The sequence below is a fragment of the Trachemys scripta genome, chromosome 4, assembly GCF_013100865.1.
Source record: "Trachemys scripta elegans isolate TJP31775 chromosome 4, CAS_Tse_1.0, whole genome shotgun sequence".
Lineage (NCBI taxonomy): Eukaryota > Metazoa > Chordata > Testudines > Emydidae > Trachemys > Trachemys scripta.
In genome coordinates, this window is record NC_048301.1 from 24835237 (window position 1) to 24859312 (window position 24076).

General features: G+C 43.6%; 1 protein-coding gene across 2 annotated transcripts in view; it reads left to right on the forward strand.

The window, feature by feature from the left end:
- CCDC85C (coiled-coil domain containing 85C) overlaps positions 1-24076 on the forward strand; it is a 150703-nt gene that overhangs the window by 84837 nt on the left and 41790 nt on the right. For both annotated transcript variants that reach the window (XM_034767997.1, XM_034767998.1), the window contains exon 2: positions 9915-9991. In XM_034767997.1, the coding sequence (XP_034623888.1) occupies positions 9915-9991 (77 nt within the window). The remainder of the gene's footprint in view (positions 1-9914; positions 9992-24076) is intronic.

The following is a 24076-nucleotide window of genomic DNA, read 5'->3' on the forward strand; positions in this document are numbered from 1 at the left end:
CCCTTGCCTCCGGACCCTGTGCTGCCGGAGCAGAGCAGCTGGAGCCGTGGAGGAGAAGTGCCCGGCTGGCGGCTGGGGTCCGGAGGCAAGGGGGCTGCCCGAAGCCGGTAACACTGGCTCGGGCAGCTTGGCTCTTAAACAGAGCCGAAGTCTGAGTCAGGGGAGGAGCAGAGCAGCCGCGGGAGAGGAAGTGCCCGTCAGGTATTTTTCCCGGACATGTTTGGCTTTTTGGCAATTCCCCCCGGACAGGGGTTTGATTGCCGAAAAGCCGGACATGTCCGGGAAAAACCGGAAGTATGGTAACCCTAACTAACACAGCTGCTACTCTGAAACCTGTAAATAGGACCTGTGGAGTAACTGAGTTATACACACTTTGCCACAAGTGATTTGCTTTGAATAGTAACAAAGGTTGCCCTAGAAAGAGAGAAGTTTAGGATTGTAATAGAAAGATCACCCTACCAAGAAAGAAAATTCAGAAGCTACTTTTTAAAGGGATGACCCAGCATTCTCTTTGCTACAGGATATTTTTTCTCCTATCAGTCTCTTTCTAATGAAAGCCTGATAAGGTATCAGAAGCTCTTGAGCTCCTGTTGACACTCATAGTGGGGAAGATATTTTGCTATGCTTGAAGAAGATGTCATTTCTGGAAGCTACAGCAGTGAGGGTAAAAGCACAAGTGAGGCCTTATCAGACTCGTACAGACTGACTTGAGGCTGCTAAGTTTTTAGACAGGTCTAATGAACTGGAACCGAGACAGGAATGTGCAGTCTTGTAAAACTTCAGAACCAGTATTTAGAGACTCACTTGGAAACATTAATTAAGTAGCTCCAGTAGCACATGCACTGTCCTGCTTAAGCAATCCTTTGCGGCAGCGTGAGCTTGTTTCCATGTACAATTGGCAGCTTGTCTGATATGTGATGTTCCTGAGATTCAAGACAAAATGGTTGTCTGATCTTTTTAAAATTAAATAACTGAGCTTTACATTAATCTCAGTATGCCTCAAAATTGCCAGGCCTCACTCTACGGGCCTACACTCCTGTTGGGGACCAGATTCTGAGTTGGCATATTTCAGAGTAGCAGCCATGTTAGTCTGTATCTCTAAGGTGCCACAAGTACTCCTGTTCTTTTTGAGTTGGCATAGGGGGCCAGCTTGACACCCTCAAAGACTTGATGGTGGAGATAGAAGTTGCAATTTGAGAGCTTTTTCACCCCTCCCCCAAAACACACAAGGTCTGACTTCCCTGAAGGGTTAACTCGGGTTCTTACCTGAGTGTTGCTCCAACCCTCCTCCCGTCCACACACACAAGCTGCCTCACCTGTGTTTAGTGTTGCTTTCAACCGAGGCTGGCTGGCCCAGAGCTCAGGTGCCTCTTTCATTCAGGTTGATAAGCCGCCCACTACACAGTGAGGACACAGGCTAAAACATTTGAATGTGATAGTCCTCCAATGCCCTCCCACAGTTTCCCACCATGTGCTGAGAAGGACAGCCAGTTCACTGGGAAAGAATTAGAGAGTGGCTCAGCTTCATTCAGCACAAAGAACCATGGGATATGCCTCCAGAAGTCCTAGTGACACTAGTGGGAATGCAGCAACCAGGTAGAGCATTACACTGTGGTTGCTAACACCTGGGCTAAGCTAATCTTTGTGTGGATCACCCAAATTAATTCTGCAGTGAAGACATACCTACACACACCAGCACTGGATAAGGCAAGGGGAGCTGGGGTTTGGGGTTGCATGAGGAAAGTGAAGGTTACACGTCTGCCTGATTTCCTCTCAGAGATTCATTTTCATAGAGAAATAAGAAACTATGCTAGTTTGACCTGTTTTCTGGTTTCTCTGTGAAAGAATCACACCACCTTGATAAATCAACTTCGTCACAAGACAAATTGCTGGCCCATAATTCAGCCTGCTTGTCATCCTCATCGTCAGTGTCAATAAATAAAACCAGTGGAGCCGTGAGAGTCTGATATATTGTGCTGAGGAGTAGAAGTCTGATAACAAAACTACTGACAAGCAGCTCTAGTGCTGGCAAATTGTTTTATTTAGTACAGGTTGAGGGTCTTTGCATGATAGCCAGTTTAATGGAAAGGTCAGTGTGCAATGGAATGGAAAGGAAGATGTCAGCATCTGTGCACAGGGAAGGAAAATAGAGCAGCAGACAGTAAACTGTGTCAGAATTTGCACTCCTTTCTGTGTTCTCCTTTCCTATGGTTTGAGTTTGGGGGCAGTGCTGGTGGGGGGGAAGCTGCTTTTTGTGTGGGGGAAAATAGTCATTGCAGGACACTGAGGGAGGAAATGTTGATGCATCTTGCCATGATTAAGTCTCCTGTGCTTCACTGAGTGAAAATGACCCATAGGGAGAGAACCCAATGGAGGGCAAATCTCCTCCTTCCCCTCCCCAAATCTGTGGCACATCTACCAAGTGCAGACAGTGGAGGGGGCGCTTGGGGAAACCATGCAATAGATTTGTAGCCTAATCTGCCACATTCTATACAGCACAACAGTGGGGATCACATGTGGCCCACTATTTGAAATATACATGACCCAGAAAGAATACAGTGGAAAAAACCTGCGTCATCCCATCTAGTCCATCTCTCTGCTCGTGCAAGATTGTTTCCTGCAAAACATTGCATAGAGTTTAGTCCCAACTAGGTCTGCTTGCTCTGAGCCAAGTGTTGGGTCTTTCACCTCTTCGCTTAGGAAGCTGTATATCACATCAGAGAAATCAGTCCAAACTCCCATAGAATATAACAAAAATCCCAACTAATTATTACCACTATGCAGTATCACTCTGTTTGTGTGGTTATTTGATATGGTTCTGCTAAATTAAATCATGTGTAATTCAATGTATTTGTACCATTTCAGCTCTCAGTTGATGTTCCACTGCTTTCTGTTTTCATAGATAGCTACATTAATATTTTCCTCTGTCTCCAGGGCAGACTGATCTTATAAAGTGGATTGTATGGATTTTGATTAAATTCACTTAAGTAGAACAAGTAAAACAACATTCTAAAGATTTGTTATACAAATGGTGCTTGATATTAAACTTGTAGCTTGTGTTCCACATTCTCTCAAATTTGAGAAATGATGTACAGGGAAATAAACCATGATTGTTACAAATGTCAAAATAAATGCATGTTTCATCTTATTTGCCCATCATCCAGCTTCCTCTGAAATCTCTAATGGGGAAATGAAATGCCCTAGCGTCTGCAAACATCTCTGTGTGTGACATTGTTCTGTGTTCCAGACACACAGATTTATTTTTTATTGTAAAACAGTTTCTAATTTGTGTGTTAAAAGCCTTCTTCAGCAGCTAGGCAATTCCCGACTCCTCTAAGGCAATTTAGTTAAAACAAGGAAGAGTGATTTGTCTCTTCTTGATTTAGCTGTAATAAGTATTAAGTGTTTTGTCTGTGTGGAGAGAAGTTATTCAGATAGATTATATTTAAGTTGAATTACACCCTAGTCCAGATGGAATATATATATTTTTAAAGATCAGTAAATATTCATGAGGGTGGGTAATAACAGTAATGCTCCTTTATGACTTTGCAGAGTAATTCAGGTGCCGCTACCAGAGATGATGATACCTACTACGTCAATTAGCATTTCAAAGGCTCAGTAAAGAAATTGGACTTATTTTACAGCTCTACAAACAATTTAGTTTGGGCGCTAGCACTGAGTAAATGAATCATGATTAGTTATAATCTTCACGGCTCTCCTCAGTTTTCATTAGCATTGTTTTTATTTCTGATTGTTCCCTGTGAATGGGCTGCGTCCCTGTCCCTTCCTCGACAGAGTGAATTAGTGTCCAAACTCACCCCTGTGCTGGCTTTGAGATTACTTGGAATTCAAAAACCAATGTAACATAGACTTGACCCTAAACTTTCACTCTGAGCATGGCTGTCTCTTGGATCTCCCTCCAGAACCTGTTTCCTAGCTCTTTCTCTCTCTACAAAGCTGCTTCCACTTCCCATATATTCCCAGTGAAGCACCTGTCACAACAGCGGAATTTACTCAGCATTTTTATGCAGGATTCCAGTGCCTGCTGACAGAAGAATCATGTCTTTCTGTTAGATGCCCCCCTTATGCCCTATTGCACTTACTCACATACCCCTGTTTCTGCCCTCACCACGCTGACAAACACTTCCATTCCACACCTCCTCCCTATTACATGCCCCCGATACTCAGTGACATGCTGTCAGTTATAAGTATAACCCAACCAGGGATGACCTCCCAGCAGGGCTCCCCCAAATAGTTTATCTTTTAGCCAGTGATAATCCCCCTGCTCCAAGGTGCATGTGCTCAGGGAGTCGGGCAAACAGTGCAGGGACCCTGTCCATTTGTGTTCCCATTTTAAATAGCCAGGAATGGAAGCAACCCCCCAAGCAAGCCAATTTGTATTATACTGCACTTGTCTGGAAAGGTTTATACCTTGCTCTTAAAAAAATATACTGAGCACAATGACTATATAGCACAGAGTGTGACATATGTAATATAAGGGTAATAGCACTTCCCTACCTCAGTGGGGTGTTGTGCGAATGCATTCGAGATTGTGAAGTGCTTTGAATCTACCGATGAAAAGAGCAGTGCAAGAGCGAGGTGTGGTTATAATAATGAAGGAGAGCAGGATGGGCGGATACATGATCTGGGTCCTAAGGCAAACATTTCCTCACACAGCTGCTTAAGAACTCCAGGGATAGCTTCAAGGGCAAGGGCTAATTTAGCAATAGCCAGAGAGGAAGTGAGCTTCATTCTAGCTGGGAAACCCTCCCTAATGGCACACCCACCAGCTTACCAGTCCTTCTATCAGGAGTAGTTCATTATTTTTTATCGAGGTCCAATTTCTAGGTCAAGGTATAGTCAAGGTCCAGACTCCAGAGAAAATAATAATAATTAAAAAACCAATAATGATAATAAAGAAAGAAAAAGATTTCAGGGTCTGTTCAAAAGCGTCTGGCAGTCCAGATTTGGCCCGCAGTCCACCTATTGACTACCTCTGCCTTATAGCATCATTGACCACACAAGACACTTTCCTTCCCAGCCCCTACAACTCCCTCTCGTCTTCCTCAGCATACTCTACATGTACGGAGCCTATTAATAGATCTGTGCGATTAAACTAAAAAATAAGGCACCAGAGCGTCAGCTCTTGTAAATCGTAGTAGGGCCATTGAAATCCGTGCCACTTCACACCAGCTGAGGATCTGACCTAAACTGTGCTGTTTATATGGTATGAAGTTTGGGGTTCTGTTGAGCCACTAAAACCAATGAGAAGAATGTGCATTTGGACTGAGTGTTAAAGCATTCCATAAATTTTGAAGACATGGAGATGCGGGGGGAGGGGGCAGATTTGTTTAATTTTAACAGTGATTCTGGCTAGGGGGTGTGATCCATTAACATTCCTGCTCAGCAGATGGGTCTGCAATGCCTTTTTCAAATGAAGCTTTTTGGGGGGGGAGGTGGTGGTGGAAAATTTACTGATAACGGGAAGGTCGGAGGCAGAAAAATTCTGGGAATGTGGTTCTTGATCTAAAAGAGCGGAAAAATCAGCATAGGTTTTGCTGCTTAATGCTTGAGCGACACTGCCTGCAGGTCTGAGAGTTATGGAGTCTTTTAAAATTGAAATCAGGATGTTAACTGCTCAGCTGGTACCCACCTAGAATAAAGAATGTTCACAAGATGTTGGTGATTAATCTCTGAGAGTGCAATGCAGAGGCTGACAGTACTGATGAGTGTTTCTCATGCAGTGCCAGAGATGCAAAATTTACTGCTGACAACAAAATAGCTGATTCTTTTTCTTGTTTGTTTTTTTACGTTTAATTTGACTACGGTCATTTGGCGTTCCCTTACAGAGGGCAGAATTTAAAGATCGGTTCATTTATTGTATTTGAACACAGACTCAACTTTCCAGAGTGTCATCTGATGAGAACTAGAGTCCTTGTAAATCTTAGAACTGAATTTTAAAGATGGTAGCACCCACAGTTCCCATTGACTTTCACAGGGTTGCCCGGCCCTACTAAGCATGTGTCTAGAAAGCACACATTGGCATGTGATAGGCATCATTTTAAAAAAGAAATAATACTTTCTCTTTCTTTCTATGAGTATCTGTATTCAAAAACTGTCCCTGCCATGGGACAAATCCATTTGACTGGAAACCTAGTAAAAGAACTCGCGTATGGAGGACCCTCTGAGTAGGGTGACCAGATGACAAGAACAAAATATCGGGACGCATGGGGGGGGGGGGGGCGAACAGGGCCCAAGTGCAAAAAAATAAAAATAAAAAAAGGGCTCACCAGTGTACTCCTCCAGCCCTCAGCCAAAATATCGGGACAAATGGCGTCCGGACCATACATCCGTCGGGACGCAGGACAAACAACTGAATATCGGGACAGTCCCGATTTTATCGGAATGTCTGGTCACCCTAGACCCTCTCCATGCAGGTGTATATATCCACAACTCTGTTTAAACATGGGTGTTGCTAGCTGGTTTCTAGCATAGTTTCTCTGGCCATGGTGGACATGGAGTATTCAGTTCTGTGATCAAAAATCTGTTGTTATAAACTGTTTGGGGCAGGGACTGTCTTTTTGCTCTGTGTTTTGTACAGCACTTAGCACAAAGGGGTCCTGGACCATGACTGGGGCTTCTAGGCATAATACAAATAATAATAAATAATTATGGGACAGTCAATGGCTATTAGCCAGGATGACCAGGATGGTGTCCCTAGCCTCAGTGGATCACTTGATTATTACCTGCTCTGTTCATTCCCTTTGAGGCACCTGGCATTAGCCATTGTCGGAAGACAGGATACTGGGATAGATGGATCTTTGGTCTGACCGAGTATGGCTGTTCTTATGCTAGTCTGTCTAGAGAGGGCTGTCTCCCACAGAGTCCACCCTGCACAGGGAAACTAGGTAGCTGAGAGCTGCATCTGAGCCAGCTGTGCATATATCGAGCCTCTATAGCAGGGGTTCTCAAAGTGGGGGTCGGGACCCCTCGGGGTCACGAGTATATTATGGCAGGTTTCAGAGTAGCAGCCGTGTTAGTCTGTATCTGCAAAAAGAACAGGAGTACTTGTGGCACCTTAGAGACTAACAAATTTATTAGAGCATAAGCTTTCGTGGACTACAGCCCACTTCTTCGGATGCATATAGAATGGAACATATAATGCATCCGAAGAAGTGGGCTGTAGTCCACGAAAGCTTATGCTCTAATAAATTTGTTAGTCTCTAAGGTGCCACAAGTACTCCTGTTCTTTTTGAGTATATTATGGGGGGTTGTGAGCTGTCAGCCTTCACCCCAAACCCCACTTTGCACCCAGCGTTTATAATGGTGTAAAATGGTGCTTGCTATGTGAAAGTACAAAAGTTTGAGAACTACTGCTATAGCATTATATACTACCTCTCATCCTAGTAGCTTACATATTTATCAAAAGGATGTACAAAATATGTCCAGTCTAGTGATATCTGATCTGCAGGTAATCACAGGTAATCCTTTAGCAGCAAAGTGAGTTTTGCATTGCATCCTGTTTTTCCAAACCACTCATTTTCCACAGCTTTCGATGTCTGAAACCTAGTGGAAACATTCAGGATTGTATGTACATAGATCACGTCACTCACTGCTGAAACAGATTCACCTCTAGCACTAAATTTTTATTTAACAGTGCACAGAAACTCTGTGAAGCCATGTGTGGCAGAAAGTGAAGAATAACGTATCTAATCAGGGCTGCAGATTGAATTTAGGGAAGCAAAATTGGAATTTGGCCAAGTGCTTCCTGATATTCTCAAGGCAAAATTTGTAAGATTTTTTTTTTTTAATGATCATAAGATGTCACAACAAAACAGTGCCCCTAACACTGTGGTGGACCACAGGGACATTACTAATTCAGACCTTGGCCCCTGATTCGGCAAAGTACTTAAGCATGTGCTGAAGTGTCCCTGACTTTAATGGAACTTTAACACTTGCTTAAGCTGTTTGCTTTGCTGAATCCTCAGAGGGGAAATTGCCAACTATTGACCATGCAAATCACTTCTTACAGCAGCTCTTAGTATGTCTACACACGCTGGAAACTTCAAAGCGCTGCCGCGGGAACACTCCCATGGCAGCGCTTGGAAGTGTAAGTGTGGTTGCGCGTGAGTGCTGGGAGAGAGCTCTCCCAGTGCCCCTGGTAATCCACTTCCACGAGGGGAATAGCTCCGAGTGCTCAGAGCCTGTCTACACTAGCACTTTAAAGAGCTCAGACTGGCTGCGCTATAAAATGTAAGTGTAGACAAGCCTTGTTGTTCATTCCCAGCCAAGTTCAAACCTGGCCTGTTTAGTTTGTGAACTCTGACAGCACTGCATCTCAAAGTGGTATTTTATGTATTCTAAGGCCATTTAACCTGTTCAGAGGACGTATGTGATTTGAAATTGCCTTTTCTTATCCTCTGTTTTTGTTATGAGGAATATTTGGATTTACTTGTTTCATACAAAACAGTTTTAAACAAAAGCAATACATGTCATCCGTGGGAGTTTGTACTGTAAGTAGATACAGTACTTGAATATAATATATCTTGTCTGAGTAGTTGTTACACTTCCTTTGTGTGCAGTGTGGCACATGTCTGGTATATTTCAGTTTTTCCCATGAATAGTCAAAGCACCTTAAGATATTAGCCGTAGTTGCATGCTAGCAGATCTGCAAAACCTGCGTAAAGAATGGCCTGGCAAGAATTCTGCAAGGTGCTGAGTGCCTCTGGTAGGTGCTGGACAACTTCAACATCCAGTGACGTCAGTGAGAGATGAGGCAGTTCAGCCTTGTATAGGAATGAGCCTTGGAAGATCATGTATGAAAATCTCTTACTAACTGCATCTTGCTAGACCATAGTGGGTCTGAGCCTGTGCTCAGTATCTCCAAAGCACAACAAAAATCGCAGGGTGCTCAGTTCTTCTCTCATTCATGCCCAGTGTGAACTATTGCACCATTTCACAGTAAATACTAATACCTCACTCTCATATAGCGCTTTTCCTCTGTAGATCTCAATGCACTTTACAAAGGAGGTGGGTATCATTATCCCCATTTCACAGATGGGGAAACGGAGACACAAGGAGATGAAGTGACTTGCCCAAGGTCACCCAGCAGGCCAGTGGCCATGGTGGGAATAAAACCTAGATCTCCTGTGTCCCAGTCCAGTGCTCTATCTTCTCCATTTTACAAAGTACTTTTGACACTCAGAGCAGAGTTTGCTCAGGTTAGTCACTTGTTTAAGCTGCAAAACTCACCGCAGACAGATTATACGCCCTGCTATTAAAACTGCAGACGAATTTGAAATGTTACAGACAGATTAATGTGTGCAAGAATGTCCTGCAAATAATTACATTGTGATGAAGTTGGTGCAACTATTTTGCCCACTCTTTAATTTCTCTGTGTGCAATTTGCAATATGTGTTGCTTCAAAGTGTGTTCCAAAACAAAAAGCAGATGTTCTGCACAGCAGCAACCCACCCACAGTCTGCTCTTTGGCACCAGGTCATCCTAACCCCTAGTGCTGTCTTACTGTAATGCTAAACTGTCTATTAAACTTCCCAAATTGAACACTACCATGTTATGTGAGACTACTATACTCTGTTGCCCTACCATTATTTCTGCCGAACTCCATGTGTTTTTAGAATAGCCTATCAGATCTCACTGGTAGAATTCTTTGGGTGTGTATGTTCATCCGTGTGCATACTTCAGGTTTTAAGTGTTCCTGTATCCGTCTCCTCCTCTTTGTTAATGCATTAGACTCTCCAGCTGTGACCCCTGAGCATGGTTCTTTAGCTCTTTTCTAAGCTTATCTTCCAGTGATAGTAAAAATAAGTCTAATGATAAAACTATATTACTGATTTTAAAGAACAGTGTCACAGGGAGATTAATCTTATTTCTTTTTCTTCTTCCCTTTAAAGATTCATCTTCCAACTACATCAGGCAACTTGAAACAAAAGTCAAACTGTTGGAGGATGACAACAAACTCCTTTCTCAGGTAGGTTTTTCTGGTGGTGTTAATATACAATATGACTTTTATGTCTGCAACTGGATCCAAGCAGACAGAATCTGGTTCCCCTATGATTTCAATTGGGCCCTCTTGAAGTGCGAGAGTGCACCTGCATTGATGCAGTTGTTGGATCGGGTCTTATTTTGTAAAATGACTTTCATACTAACTGGACCTTAAAATCATTTATAAAATTAAATAATAAACCACATCAGAGAGGGAGTAAAGAAAAGAAGTCCAAACAAGGACAAAGTGCTCATGAGGTGGAGAGTGACAGGAAAGCTGCTCCCCATAGCAGGAGCTGCTGAGGAGAAGGCTCTTGCAGCAACAGGAGCAAGATAGTATGGAGGAACACAAAGGAGGTGTCATAGGGTAGCTGGCCCTCTGAAGGGATAAGGGGCCCAGCCTATCTCTGACAGGCTCCACAAGAGGGAATGAGGCAACTCAGGTTCACCTGGGACTAATTAAGTCACTGAGGCCTGGTCTATACTACCCGCCTGAATCGGCGGGTAGAAATCGACCTCTCGGGGATCGATTTATCGCGTCCCGTCGGGACGCGACAATCGATCCCCGAATCGGCGCTCTAACTCCACCAGCGGAGGTGGTAGTAAGCGCCGCCGACAAAAAGCGGCAGAAGTCGATTTTGCCGCCGTCCTCACAACGGGGTAAGTCGGCTGTAATACGTCGAATTCAGCTACGCTATTCACGTAGCTGAATTTGCGTATCTTAAATCGACTCCCCGCTGTAGTGTAGATGTACCCTGAGTTACTGGGAAGCAGTTAATTAGGCAGGGAAACACCTGGGCATGATAAAAGTGAAGCTACACCCAGCATAGGGGAGGTTGGAGAACAGAAGCTCCTGGGGAGAGGAATGGTTCCCAGAGCACAGGAAGAGAAAGCTCCTAGAGGGATAGCTTTTGGGGGGGAGAAAACTAATGAGGGAGGCGCAGCAGCAAAAGAAAGGCAGGGAGAATGCTCCTGGGTGGGAAGAGTTTCCAGAAGGAAGGGATTAAGAATGCTAAATCTCAGACCAACCTGGCTCCCATGAAGAGCTTCACCAGGCAACAGCAGAAGTCCTAGATTAGAGGAATTATATGATGTCCTGAGAAAGGATCCTTGCGGTTCGGCCTCCGGCGGGGGGACCTTGATCCAAGAGGAGGGATCCTCCCCAGCTAGTGCCAAGAGGCCCCTGACTTGAGAAGAGGGTTCCAGATTATGAATGCCTTGCTGGTAAGGGACCTTGTGCATAACTGGGTTGATGGACTAAGGCTAACTCCGGCCTTCCCCCCTCCAGCTGGAGGTGCTGCTGGGGAGCTCTACCCATGTGATGTTCTGCTTTTGGGACTGAATAAACTAGACACCTCTGGAAGGGCGCTGTTCAAAAACAAGCTTCATTGGAGTTATTAAACCCCACATTTGGGGAAACTAAGGCAGAGATGCAATGGCTGTACTGCACTGGGCTGTGAGGGGATGCTCTAGAGGCGTGGGCCCCCATTACAGCAGGGTTATGTATGTGTCTATACAGAGGACCCCAGTGCATGCACTATCCTTGTTATAGGGTGTTGTCTTGACTACCCATTGGTGAGTAGGACAAGGATAATATCTGCAGAAGAGCTTACAGCAAAAAGGAGCAGCTTTGGCCATTGTTGTATGGATGTGGTTTGTAACATTTGTTTACGATCTTTGTGCTTATAAACAAACGAGTGCCGTAAGAGGTAGGTGACTGTTTTGCACACAGTGGGCTCCAGAAAAAGCATTTAAAGTGAAGACTGCTTGCTCCCTGTTTTCTGCTGCTAGAGGCTTCTAGCCACCAGCTGTTCTGTTCCTTCTTGCTTCTCGGCTGCTGTGACATGTGAGTTTGCATGGAGAAACACTCCTTCTGCCTTGCATTTCCTCTGGCTCCTGCAGGGAACACTGAGGACCAAATTCCCTGCTGGTGTAAACTGGTACAGTTTCATTGACCTCGATGGTATGGCCATTTAAACCAGCAGAGAATTTAGCCCTGTGCCCTCATATCCTTTCACTTTCTTCTGTGCTGGCATGTTTAGGTTTCTTCTGTTCTAAACCTCACTTCTTGCTTTAAGGAATGTTTTATAGTTGCTCTCTTTGTGACCATCTCTTGGTGATGGGCTGAAACCCCATTATGGGCGAGAAAGGGATAAGAGCCAGTTAATCACATCTATTATACCTGTGCTGCAACTAATTAATTGCTTCCCAGGCAGAGAGGGTGGGACTAGGAGATGTCAAGTGATAACTTCATGGACAGCCAGGCCTCTTAAAAGGGGTAAGTTCAGGAAGCAGAGGGACTTCTGTGAAGGGCCCAGAGCCAGAGGCTGAAGGAGAACAGTCACCTCAGGAAGACTCGGACTGCAGGGTTAGTGCTGAATACCAGAGCTGGGGAGAAGGCATGAAGACAGAGCGCAGAGGAAGGGCTGATTTGTTGAGACACTTTGGATGCTAGTTTGAATTTCTCTTACCCTGTAAGGGATCTGAACTAGATGCTTCTCAGCTGGAGCACTGAATCATGCTCTTAGGCAGACTGCTGACATGGGGAGCTAGGGCTAAAACCCCTGCAATGAGAAGCTCTGACAACAGGGGGCGCTATGGCAGTGAGTGCAACTGCTAATTCTCTTAGATGATGGGTTAAAATTCTGTCCGGTTAGAGAGTTGGCAATTATTTAAAATATCACTAGATTTCTTGAAATGAAAAGATTGGTTTTTTTTTAAATCTAGTTTTACTTCTTATACTTTATGCTGTTCTGCTTGCTCTTTCCATCTCACTAAGTTTGAACAATTTAAAATAAACCAGTCCAATATTGCTTTTGTCTCCACGTTCTGATTTTAGTGGGATGCTGAAATGTTCATTTGTTTAAAAAACAAATCCTTTCCCCAAAATAAAAAAATATTCAAAAGATGCAAGTATTGGTGCTGAGGTTTTTGTAAAATCTTGTTTTTACAAAATCTAAATTTCAGGCTACAGTTTGACCCAACTTCGTGGCCTTTGTAATCCTTTCAACTTGTTGAGATCTTGAGCTGGTATCCCTGGAATTAAAGCAAAATGCCCTATTGAATTACACCAGAAAGTCCTTTGGTTCCAGATAGGCACCAAAGGGTTAAAACCCCAAAAGGCATTCAACTCAACAGCATCCAAGTGGCCTTCAAACATAAATCAATTGCTAATTTAATTTTAACTCTCTCCCACCCACAAATTAGCTGGTGGCAGTTTAAACCCTGAGACAATTTCATTGGAAATATTGATAAACAGATGGGCTCTGTTGAATGCTGTGGCCTGTTGCTAGGAGACTGGCCATGGATTGGGTAAGTGGCTGCCTGTTCAATATGCCCTTGGCCTGACTTATTTCTGTCTTCTGCAGGCCACAGGGCACTGAGCGCTTTATCTGCTTGCCTGTGCTTTTATGAGTTCGGAAAAGTGATCAGTAATTAGTAGGTGAAAAGTACATATACTACAAAGATGTCTAGGGACATTCTTCTCATTAGCACACTGTTCCCAGCTGAAGCCTTTTTTTTTTGCAAATGAACCTCACACGAGGCAACAGCTGAAGAAATGTTCACGTTTGAAGGAACGGACTTCATACACCTTACAGGAAAGCCCAGAATCTTCAGTTTTCTGTTTTTAGCCAATGCCATTTAGATGGAGAGTTTCTTTAATAAAACCCTAAAACACCTCCCCCTCCCCCAGTAATATCTAGCACTTCTGTAACAGGAATTAATACAGAAAATCCCATCAATCCTGGCTTTCAGGCCACGCTCAGACAATGGTGCAGGGGGCATTGTCTCATCTGCAACCAAATCCCTTATCCCTCGCTCATCTGGTGACTGGCCAAGACCAGCAAGTGGGTGAAAGGCAATGGGCTGAAGCTAAACATGCATAAATTGGAGGGAAGAGGAAAATATTTTGAAGATCTGTTCACCACCATCATTCCTCCTGCTGCCGAGGGAGTCTGCCCTCAACTATCCAACTACCCTCGTCCCCTAACGCCCCTACTCTACTTGTGCTACATTGATGACATCTTCATCATCTGGACCCATGGAAAAGAAGCCCTTGAGGAATTTCACCATGATTTCAATAATTTCCATCCCACCATCAACCTCAGCCTAGATCAATCCATACAAGCGGTCCATTTCCTGGACACTACTGTGCTAATAAGCGATGGTCACATAAATACCACCCTATACCGAAAACCTACTGACCGCTACACTTACCTACATGCCTCCAGCTTCTATCCAGGACACACCACACGATCCATTGTCTACAGCCAAGCTCTAAGATATAACCGCATTTGCTCCAATCCCTCAGATAGAGACAAGCACCTACAAGATCTCTATCAAGCATTCTTAAAACTACAATACCCACCTGCTGAAGTGAAAAAACAGATTGACAGAGCCAGACGAGTACCCAGAAGTCACCTCCTACAAGACAGGCCCAACAAAGAAAATAACAGAACACCACTAGCTGTCACCTTCAGCCCCCAACTAAAACCTCTCCAGTGCATCATCAGAGATCTACAACCTATCCTGAAAGATGATCCTTTACTCTCTCAGATCTTGGGAGACAGACCTGTCCTCGCTTACAGACAACCCCCCAACCTAAAGCAAATACTCACCAGCAACCACACATCACTGAACAAAACCACTGACCCAGGAACCTATCCTTGTAACAAAGCCCGATGCCAACTCTGTCCACATATCTAGTCAAGTGACATCATCAAAGGACCTAATCACATCAGCCATACCATCAGGTGCTCGTTCACCTGCACATCTACCAATGTGATATATGCCATCATGTGCCAGCAATGCCCCTCTGCCATGTACATTGGCCAAACTGGACAGTCTCTCCGCAAAAGAATTAATGGACACAAATCTGACATCAGGAATCATAATACTCAAAAACCAGTGGGAGAACACTTTAACCTGTCTGGTCATTCAATGTCAGACCTGCGGGTGGCTATATTACAACAGAAAAACTTCAAAAACAGACTCCAACAAGAGACTGCTGAGCTGGAATTGATATGCAAACTAGACACAATCAACTCAGGATTGAATAAGGACTGGGAATGGCTGAGCCATTACAAACATTGAATCTATCTCCCCTTGTAAGTATGCTCACACTTCTTATCAAACTGTCTGTACTGGGCTAGCTTGATTATCACTTCAAAAGTTTTTTTTCTCTTACTTAATTGGCCTCTCAGAGTTGGTAAGACAACTCCCACCTGTTTATGCTCTCTGTATGTGTGTATATATATCTCCTCAATATTTATTCCACTCTGTATGCATCTGAAGAAGTGGGCTGTAGTCCACGAAAGCTTATGCTCTAATAAATTTATTAGTCTCTAAGGTGCCACAAGTACTCCTGTTCTTTTTGCGGATACAGACTAACACGGCTGCTACTCTGAAACCTATCCAAGTTTGCGGCTTTGGGGTTTTCCTGCTTCTGGATGCTCAAATAGCACCAGCTGCCAAAAATGCTGCCTGCCTTCTGTGGCTGGCAAGAAGGCTGGACCTCTGCTGTCACTTGATGATGACCTATCCTCAAATATCCTCACCTCCATGATTTCCAGGCCAGATTACTGCAACTTGCTATGCCTGGGAATGAATGCACTGACCGTAATAAGCTCCAAGATCCGAAATGCAGCCGCTCACCTTGTTAGCAACACTAGTCATGGAGAACATATGACCCCAGTGCTCTACTCATGCACTATAAAGCATCTTTATGGTCCTCCATGGCATCTGGGCCAAGCTTAAAAAAATGCCTCTTGCTCACAGACCATCTATTTGCATCCTGTGTATTTATATGGCCCTTGGTACTGTAGTACCGTGAACAATGAAACTGCCACCTTCAAGGGTAAAATTATTGGGAACACAGAACTGAGGCTGTGTCTACACTACAGCCTATGTCAGCAAAATGTATGTCACTCAGGGGTGTGAATATTCCACCCCCTGAGCAAAATAAGTTACACTGACAAACGTTCGCGTGCACAGAGCTTCTTCCACCTACATAGGTTATGCCGCTCACAGAGGTGAGTTTTTAATGCCGATGGGTGAGCTTTCTTCTGTCGGCACAGAGTGTCTTCACAAGATGTGCTGCAGCGGCTCAGTGGTATGGTGCAGCTGCAGAGCTGTTCGTATAGACATGGCCTGCGTTTTTGCTGCAATTGCTCCAAAGCTCTCTTCTGGAACTTGCTGATTTAACCTCATCTTCCCACAATACCAACAAACAAACCTAAGGAAAAGAAGATAAGCTGGAGGAAGATGAGAAGCTCCCCCCTTTCTCTCAGTACCTAGACATGCACTCTCCAGCACCCTCTGAAGAAATCTAGTGTGCTTGTTTGACTCTCTTTTGCTCTGTTTGCTTTGGGAAAGCAAAGCTTAGATCTTGTGATGAGGGGCTCTGCGTAAGCACCTAGTCAGATAGCATCATGACAAATGGGGTGCTATTTTTGTAATATTGATATGTTCCCTCTAATTGAGACTTTGTTGAAGCCACCAAACTCACTTCACTTTTCACCACCTAAGTTGCATTTTAACTCAGCTCAGCCTTCTCCCTTGTATGTTGACAGTGCAGTAGCAAGTGGTATTTGGAAAGATGCTTTCCCAATGGCAGGAAGTTGTCTCCAAGGCGCTGAAGGAGTGATGAAACCTGAGGTCCTAAGTAACAAACAATGCCAGTACATTAAGAGATTAACAAATCTGTACTGCTTATAGAAGTATTCCTGGCTTCTTACCAAATGCTAAGCATAGAACCAAAATACTGTTTCATCCAGAGATATCTGCTATTGCCAGGGCTGTAAATGATATTGCAAGCTTTGTAAAAATGTTTATACTACAGAGGCCTGGGACACAGGGCTCCTTTGCTAACTGGCGCTTCTTGACAAAAATTTGTTACTTACCCTGTTTAGTGGCTGGGATGTGAGGCTGTGTGGAGACGTACCTCAGTACCTTTGTGCCTTTTTCAGACAGAAAAATAAGTTAGTGTAAGACTTTTAAATGTAGCTCATTATTCTGCTGGCTGACATCTCTGCCATCCTTAAACACATAAGAATAAAGAACGCTGGTGCTGTGGCAGTAGTGATATTCCAGGGTCTTTCTGAGTCTGCCGTTCATACTGTACACGTTAATATCGATACTAGTGTGTTAAGACATGTACTTCTCTGCTTCTGGTGACTATTCTGAACAGATTCATTGGAAGCTCTTTTCTTCCCATTTTGAGTAGGATCGAATGCTCCCATTCCCTGAACTGCGATTGAGGATGGGGGGGGGGGGAATGAAGAAGCTTTCCTTTCTCCTTTCTCTTTCCTTCTCATTCATGATAACCAAGTACAGATATGGTGGGACTTTTTTTTGTTAGGGTTTTTTTTTTATTTATTGTTTTATTCCCGCTGCTTCATTGTAGACCCATTGTTTCCCTCCTGTTGATCTTTAATTCCTACATCATCTCTACCCGCAGGAATTCATAGTTCCTTTTCAGGGCTATCCTTGGTAACACTCTAAGCCAGGAGCAGCATCTAACAGCAAGTGTTGAACAATATGGTAGAGTTGGCATTTAAATATAGATGGCACCCTCTTTCATATCAAGACTCATTACATCTCCTGAGGCATCTAATGCTTTCTGCAGCCTTGGAGCAGAATTTTACTATATTTTGGACACGGCTCTTTGTTAATGTAGAGTTGCAAGTCCTAGTGTCTACTGATCATGTGGGCTCCTGACACTAGCCATTCTTTTTGTTTTGTTATTCGTTTTGTTATCCTACTTAGAGTTGGGAATTTACTCCTGGCTTTGTGATATATCTAGCATGATAACATTGAGTTATCACCATGAACAATGTCACGTTGTTGGAACAAGATTAATTTATCCTCCAGGACAAATACAAATAGGTGGCAGTGTTCTTGGGCTGAATAGTCCAGTATGATCCATGGAAACAGCCATTTTGCCATTCACACAAACATTTTTCTGCTGTGTACTTACCTCATAATCCAATGTTTAATATTTTCCATCATGTAGCATTTCATAATAACATTGGTTTTGCGTTTGCTGACTTAAATTTAACTTGAGTTAAATTTTGCAAATGATATTAAAATGAAACTTAGTTAAGCACCAAGGTCCAGTTCACATAGGTATTCAGGCATCTAAAAATGCAGATAGGTGTCTAGTGGAATTTTCAAAAGTGCCTAAGTGAGACAGGCACCTAATTCTCATTGACTTTCAATGGGAGTTAGATGCTTAATATTAATCATGTTTATTATGGCAGAGCCTCAGGTCCAAACAAGAATGGAGCCCTATTGTGCTAGACACTGTACAAACACAGAGTAGACAATCCCTGCCCTGAAGAACGTACAGTCTAAATGGACATGATGGACACAGGATGGGGGAAGGGGTATAACACACAAGCAGAGCGAACAATGTGATGGCAGCCAGCATCATGTTAGTTCCACAACATTTTTTGTGGGGGAGGAGGGGAGATTTGGTTTACTTAAGAAGGGATCAGCTAAGTGGAAAGAAAAGGGAGAGGGTGAGAGGAAGTGAGAAATAGTGGCGCAAACAGTCAATCAGCGCAGGGCAGTCAATCAGAGCACATTCTATGGTTCTGATGGGAATGTGCAAAGGTTCCTGCTTTGGCAGTTCTGGGTCAGTGGGGTGCTGGAGGGAGGGCTGGCCCCCAGCTGGGCCTCATTTTACCCTCTCCACTGTAGTGTAGCAGTTCCTGTTTGGCAGCTTTAGTCCTTACCAGCTGGAGTCTTAGGCACTTAGCCCCGCAGGCATCTAACTCTTAAGGCCTGTGGTATACATTAGGAAATTAGGTTGGTATAATTATAGCGCTCAAGGGTGTGAAAAATCCACCCCCCTGAGCAACACAGTTAAACTGACCTTGCCCCCTGTGTAGACAGTGCTAGGTCAATGGGAGAATTCACCTGTCAACCTAGCTACTGCCCCTCGGGGAGGTGGATTACCTATGCTGACAGGAGAAGTCCTCCCTTTTGTGTAGGTAGGGTCTTTACTGAAGCACTACAGTGGCACAGCTGCAGGCACTGCTGCAGTGTTTTATGTATAGACAAGTCCTAAGTGAGGCAGGTACCATCTGAATCTAAATATACCCTCTGTTCATATGTTTCCTTTTATTTGGAAACTATTGTCTCTGAAACACCCAAATTTTAAACATACGTGTTTTACCCAAAATTTGTGACTTAGGTATGTTTTTCCTTTTTCTGCATTACCCACGGTCCTTGCCCCGGCCCCAATTCCCAGAAGCTCCACCAGTCCTCCACCTTGCAGCTCTGCCATAGGCTCTGCAGCCTGGGCGAGATCCTTGCTGCACTCTGACAATGCGCCAGCCGCCCTCCCCAAAGCTCATGACTTTTTATATTTAACCCCACCCAGAAAAGCTGCAGGCTTCAGAAATCTGCTGCTCTACTTCTGTGACATCACGGTGCGCAGGATTCTGAGGGGAGGGGGTGACCTGATTTCTGATGGCACCATTTAACGGACTCAATTTTATGTGAAAAGCAATAGTGAAAATCTTTGGCCCCTTCCAGTCTCCAGCCTCACTCTGCGGGAGAAGTGGAGTCCAAATGCTTATGCTGGCATCTGTCCTTAGTTGCCAAACCTAAAAAAAAAAAGTGCTTAGAGAGCTAATTATCCCTATAAAACAGGGGTGTGAGAGACAATAAGAGCTGCCACTGGAAGGTTTTGTGGTCAGTCTGGTGAGTTTTACCACTCAGTCAGTCTTTAAAATAACCTCTGCCTGGGACAAGGCAATTTTAAGACTACAGAACTATATAGTGGTAATGTCTGAACATTAACTACTTAATTGACACAATCCACCCCCCTACTAGGTGGTAGAGGAAGCATTGTTTTCTCCATATCATAGAGCTGGGATTAGCCCCGCCCCCTTCCTCTCAGTCCATGCTTCATCTCTTAGACCAGGATGCCTCTCATACTGTTAAAATGTACCCCTGTAGTTAAAATGTACCCCTGTTTGGCTAAGCTGCAGGTAGCCAGATAGGAGGGAGACCAAGTGCCTTTGAACCATAGGTGCTGACTTTTTTTTCCCCGGTGGGTGCTCCAGCCCCACTCCACGCCCTCCCCTGAGGCCCTGCCCTTGCCAGGCCCCTTCCTGCCCCTGCTCCGCCCCTCCCCCGAAACCCCTTCCAACACTTCCTGCTCCGCTGGCCACCCTCGGTCGGCCGAACAGCTGATCGGCGGCCAGCCCAGCCGGAACCTTTGAGGCTGATGGGCGCTCAGTGCCCCCTATTTTATTTCCGTGGGTGCTTGAACTCCAGATCACCCATGGAGTTGGGGCCTATGCTTTGAACCATCTCAGACAGCACTGCTCCACAACTATAAATTAATCTGCTCGCATCTCCCATACTCCCAAAATTAAAGGGACCCCATGCTTGTAAGTTTCATAGGTGCCTAAGGTCAGTTTTGGGTAGCAATGGGAAAGACCATGAATAATCCATAATTTTTAGGAATAATCCTAATGACAAACTTTCACCCCTGTTTACTGTTTAACATTTTCTGCACAAGACAAAAAAAAAGGAAGTCGTCGCTCTGCACAAGGGAAAGGGCTAGAATCATTTTCTTTAAATGAAAGCTGCAATGTATAAGTTTTCCCAAATCAGGTTTCATGGGTCATATGCCTGAGCCTGTTTCCACTCCCACTCCCATTTCCCACCATCAGGTCCTTCACATTGTGGGATGATGGTTGTGATCTCCGTAGGTTTATAGTTTCTGCTGGGCTTTGTGTGGCTTCTCTATCCAGATTTAGCATTCCTGGAGGATTTTCCAGGGGAAAGGTGCCCCAGAATGCATTGCAGGTTGCTGACCTAGGGGAGCCTAGATTTGAACAGAGCAGCCATTTTAAGGTAGGCCATGAGATTGCAACTGACTGGAAGCTTGACAGTGGGATTATGATCTGATTTTCATTAAAGAGTGGGTTCCTCTGGGGGACAGGAAGAGTCTTTTCTGACCCTGAAGGCTTATGTGGAATGGCTGAGCATTTATTTAAAAGACCAACAATCTTAAAGTATTTCTCAGTCAGTACCCCCAAACCTGTCAGGGTCATTCCTGGGAACTATAGCGGTCTGGACAATTCCTGAGGAATCCCGCTTTGAAGTATTTTTTTCCCTTCTAATTTTGAAAGTAGGGCTTGTTTTTATTTTTAAGATAAGTTTGTCCAAGTCACACTAAAACTAACTGCTTTCAGGCTGCAGCCATGCAGGTAGCAAATAATTCTTGTAAATACTATTAACAATATGGAGCATAGAAGCCCAGATTAGGACCTGCTGCCCTGGGGAACAGTGGGATTGGCAGAATGCCTAGTTGAATTTGTGCATTTCCACAAATACACATGTGAAATTCCCAAAATGTTTGTCTGAAAATTAGGACTATAGCCCCTGGATATAAGGAATATGAGAGCCACTAGAGCTGAGATGAACTAGGAAATAAACACACTTTGGCAAGGAATTAAACCTCTCTTAAAAATAGGGGAGTAAAAGAAATCACACTCAACGGGCGGGCGCCAAAAGAACTGGATTGCAATTTCTTCGGTTGTTTTAATATCAACCACTTCTGCATCAAATCTGCCATTAACACTCCCATGTGTGCAATTGCCTCTCTGGCACACTGAGCTCATATCAGCTGTGAACATTTGAGCCTCCCTTTCAAATCAGCTTGTTCTGTTGTGTGGCAATTACTTGGTCCAGGAATGGTACATGTATACTTCCCTCCCATCGCTTGTTGCTTTCCCCCTCCCATACCTCCCACCTGGGTCAGAAGGGACTTGCCTGTGGATCTGGGGCTGGGAAGGAGGCGGCCCTGGCTGAGTAGGGGCTGATGCGGGTGATGGCTCGGCGCCACCCCGCCTCCTCTGCTCGCAGTAACTGGATGTTGGGTGTGCGGTCAGTAGATCTGACTGGACACTGTCAGGTCCCCTTTCCGACCAGACTTTCCGGTCGGAAACTGGGCACCTGGCCACCTTAGCTGTACCCTTCAAAATTGACTTATGCGTCTGAACTGCGTGCACAAATCCTCATTTGCATGTACGTGTGTCTCTTTTACATATGTAAGTACAGGTTTTGCATGTGCACACAAATTTGGGATCAGCAGTGTTGGTGGGGAGCTTCATGAAAATGTAGCACAGAAAATGTAAGAGTACCAGTGTCTACATCAGTGCTTTTCATTCCTGCTCCTTCCCTGCTGATTTAATATGCCCAGATTGATTGATATGACTAATTAATTATCTGTTGGAACCCAGTAAGCAGAAGTTTTAAAAAAGCAATACATATTTATTGAACAAAATGTTCTTTCAAAAGAAGAGCCATTCAGCTTTATAAGAGCAGTTTAGAAATGCTGCTAACTGCAGTTCAGAGAAAAAGAAAGTTGAGATACTACAGGCCTTTCTTTGGGAGCTGGATCCAAAACCCATTAAGTCAATGGAAGACTTTCTATTGATTTCAATGGGCTCTGAATCAAGACCTTGGACTGCTGCTTAAGGAAGTACTTGCTTAGCCCACACTCATGTGGATGGGGTTCTCCAAATTAGATATAAATAATTTATAACTGCAAACTTTAACACAGTTGTAAAGTAGCCTGCATTGCTGTGAGTCAAGCTTGTGTGGGTGTGCAGTGATTCTGACTCTTGTGATCTTGTGAATGTCGTAATATTTGTTGTTTTTTAAAGTTCCTGGAGTCAAGTGATGATGTGAGAATCTCAGCTTTCATTTACAAATAAAAGTGTGTTTCTAGCGTCTAGAAAATGTGACACAAATGTATCCTAAAGGATGTGAAACCGGAAGACAAATGAAAAGAATTAAAAAATTATTTATTTATATTTGTAAGCCACTCCTATGCTTTCTTGACTCGTGGTTTTTGAAATGGGGTGTGTGTGTGTGTGTGTGTGAGAAAGAGAGAGAGAGAGAGAGAGGTGGAGGGATGGCGGTGGTCAAAGCTCTTCCATGCCCCATTTGTTTCTGCTGTGGGACAAATGCAAGAACATTGTATTTAATGAGGCTCGGTTTAACCTCCAGCTGTGAACACAGGCTTAGTCATATTCTGTGCTTAACCAACTTTTTAATAATTTTATTGGAAGCCACTTTTATCCATTTATGGAGCCAGAGATTGAAAAAGGCCAGTTAATCACAGTATGAAAAGCTATGAAGTGGTAATATCATATAACTTTGTAATGCATAAAGAGGTGCAAATCACACAGACCTCAATGGTTAAGACTGAAAAAATTCAAAGAATGGTACAGAAAAGCTAAGGATTAGCTTGAAAGAATTCAAGATGAACATTTCCAATAAGTTCAATTATTAATTCAATTTTAATTTGAGAGAAATTCAAGATCAACAATGTGAAAAGAATTCAGGGGAATGTACAGAGAAACATCAATCTCTGCTTTTTCATGCGCAAGAGAATTTTAATCCTTGTGATGTGTCTCACTGACAACCTTAGACACTGAAGTTGGCTAACCATGTGTCCCTACAGTCTCTCTCAGATGTCTCAGCCTTGACCAGGAGAGATGTCCGATAGGGCTGGGAAGAGAGCAAATTCCAAAGCTGGTTGAATTTTTATCATTGGTACATTTCTTTTAAGGGAAAAATTGCCTTTTTGACCAAAATAAACATTGTTGTGGAAAATTTAATTGTTTTTTTCAATTAAAAATGAATTGAAATTTTTGGTAAGAATTTTCATTTTCCAGTTTGGCTTTCAGGACAAATTTTTGCTTTTTGAAAATGAATTTTAAATTTTTTTTTTTTACCAAAAATGGTTTTCAAAATGAAGAATTCTTAGCTTTCCGGTTTGGATTTTTCATAAAATAACAGCCATAAAAACCTTAAGAGATTTGTGGGAAATTAACAAAAAAAAATTTCAAAATATCCCATGAAAAATCATGATAATTTTTTTGGCCAGCTCTAGCTAATTTTCTCTGGCCATTCAAGCCCCAGTTCAGTAAAGTACTTAAGCACATGAAAAACTTTAAGCACTTTAGTAATCCTATTGAAGTCAATGGGCTCAATTCTCCCCTGCATCTGAGCTCGGGTTAGTGCATGTAGACATGGT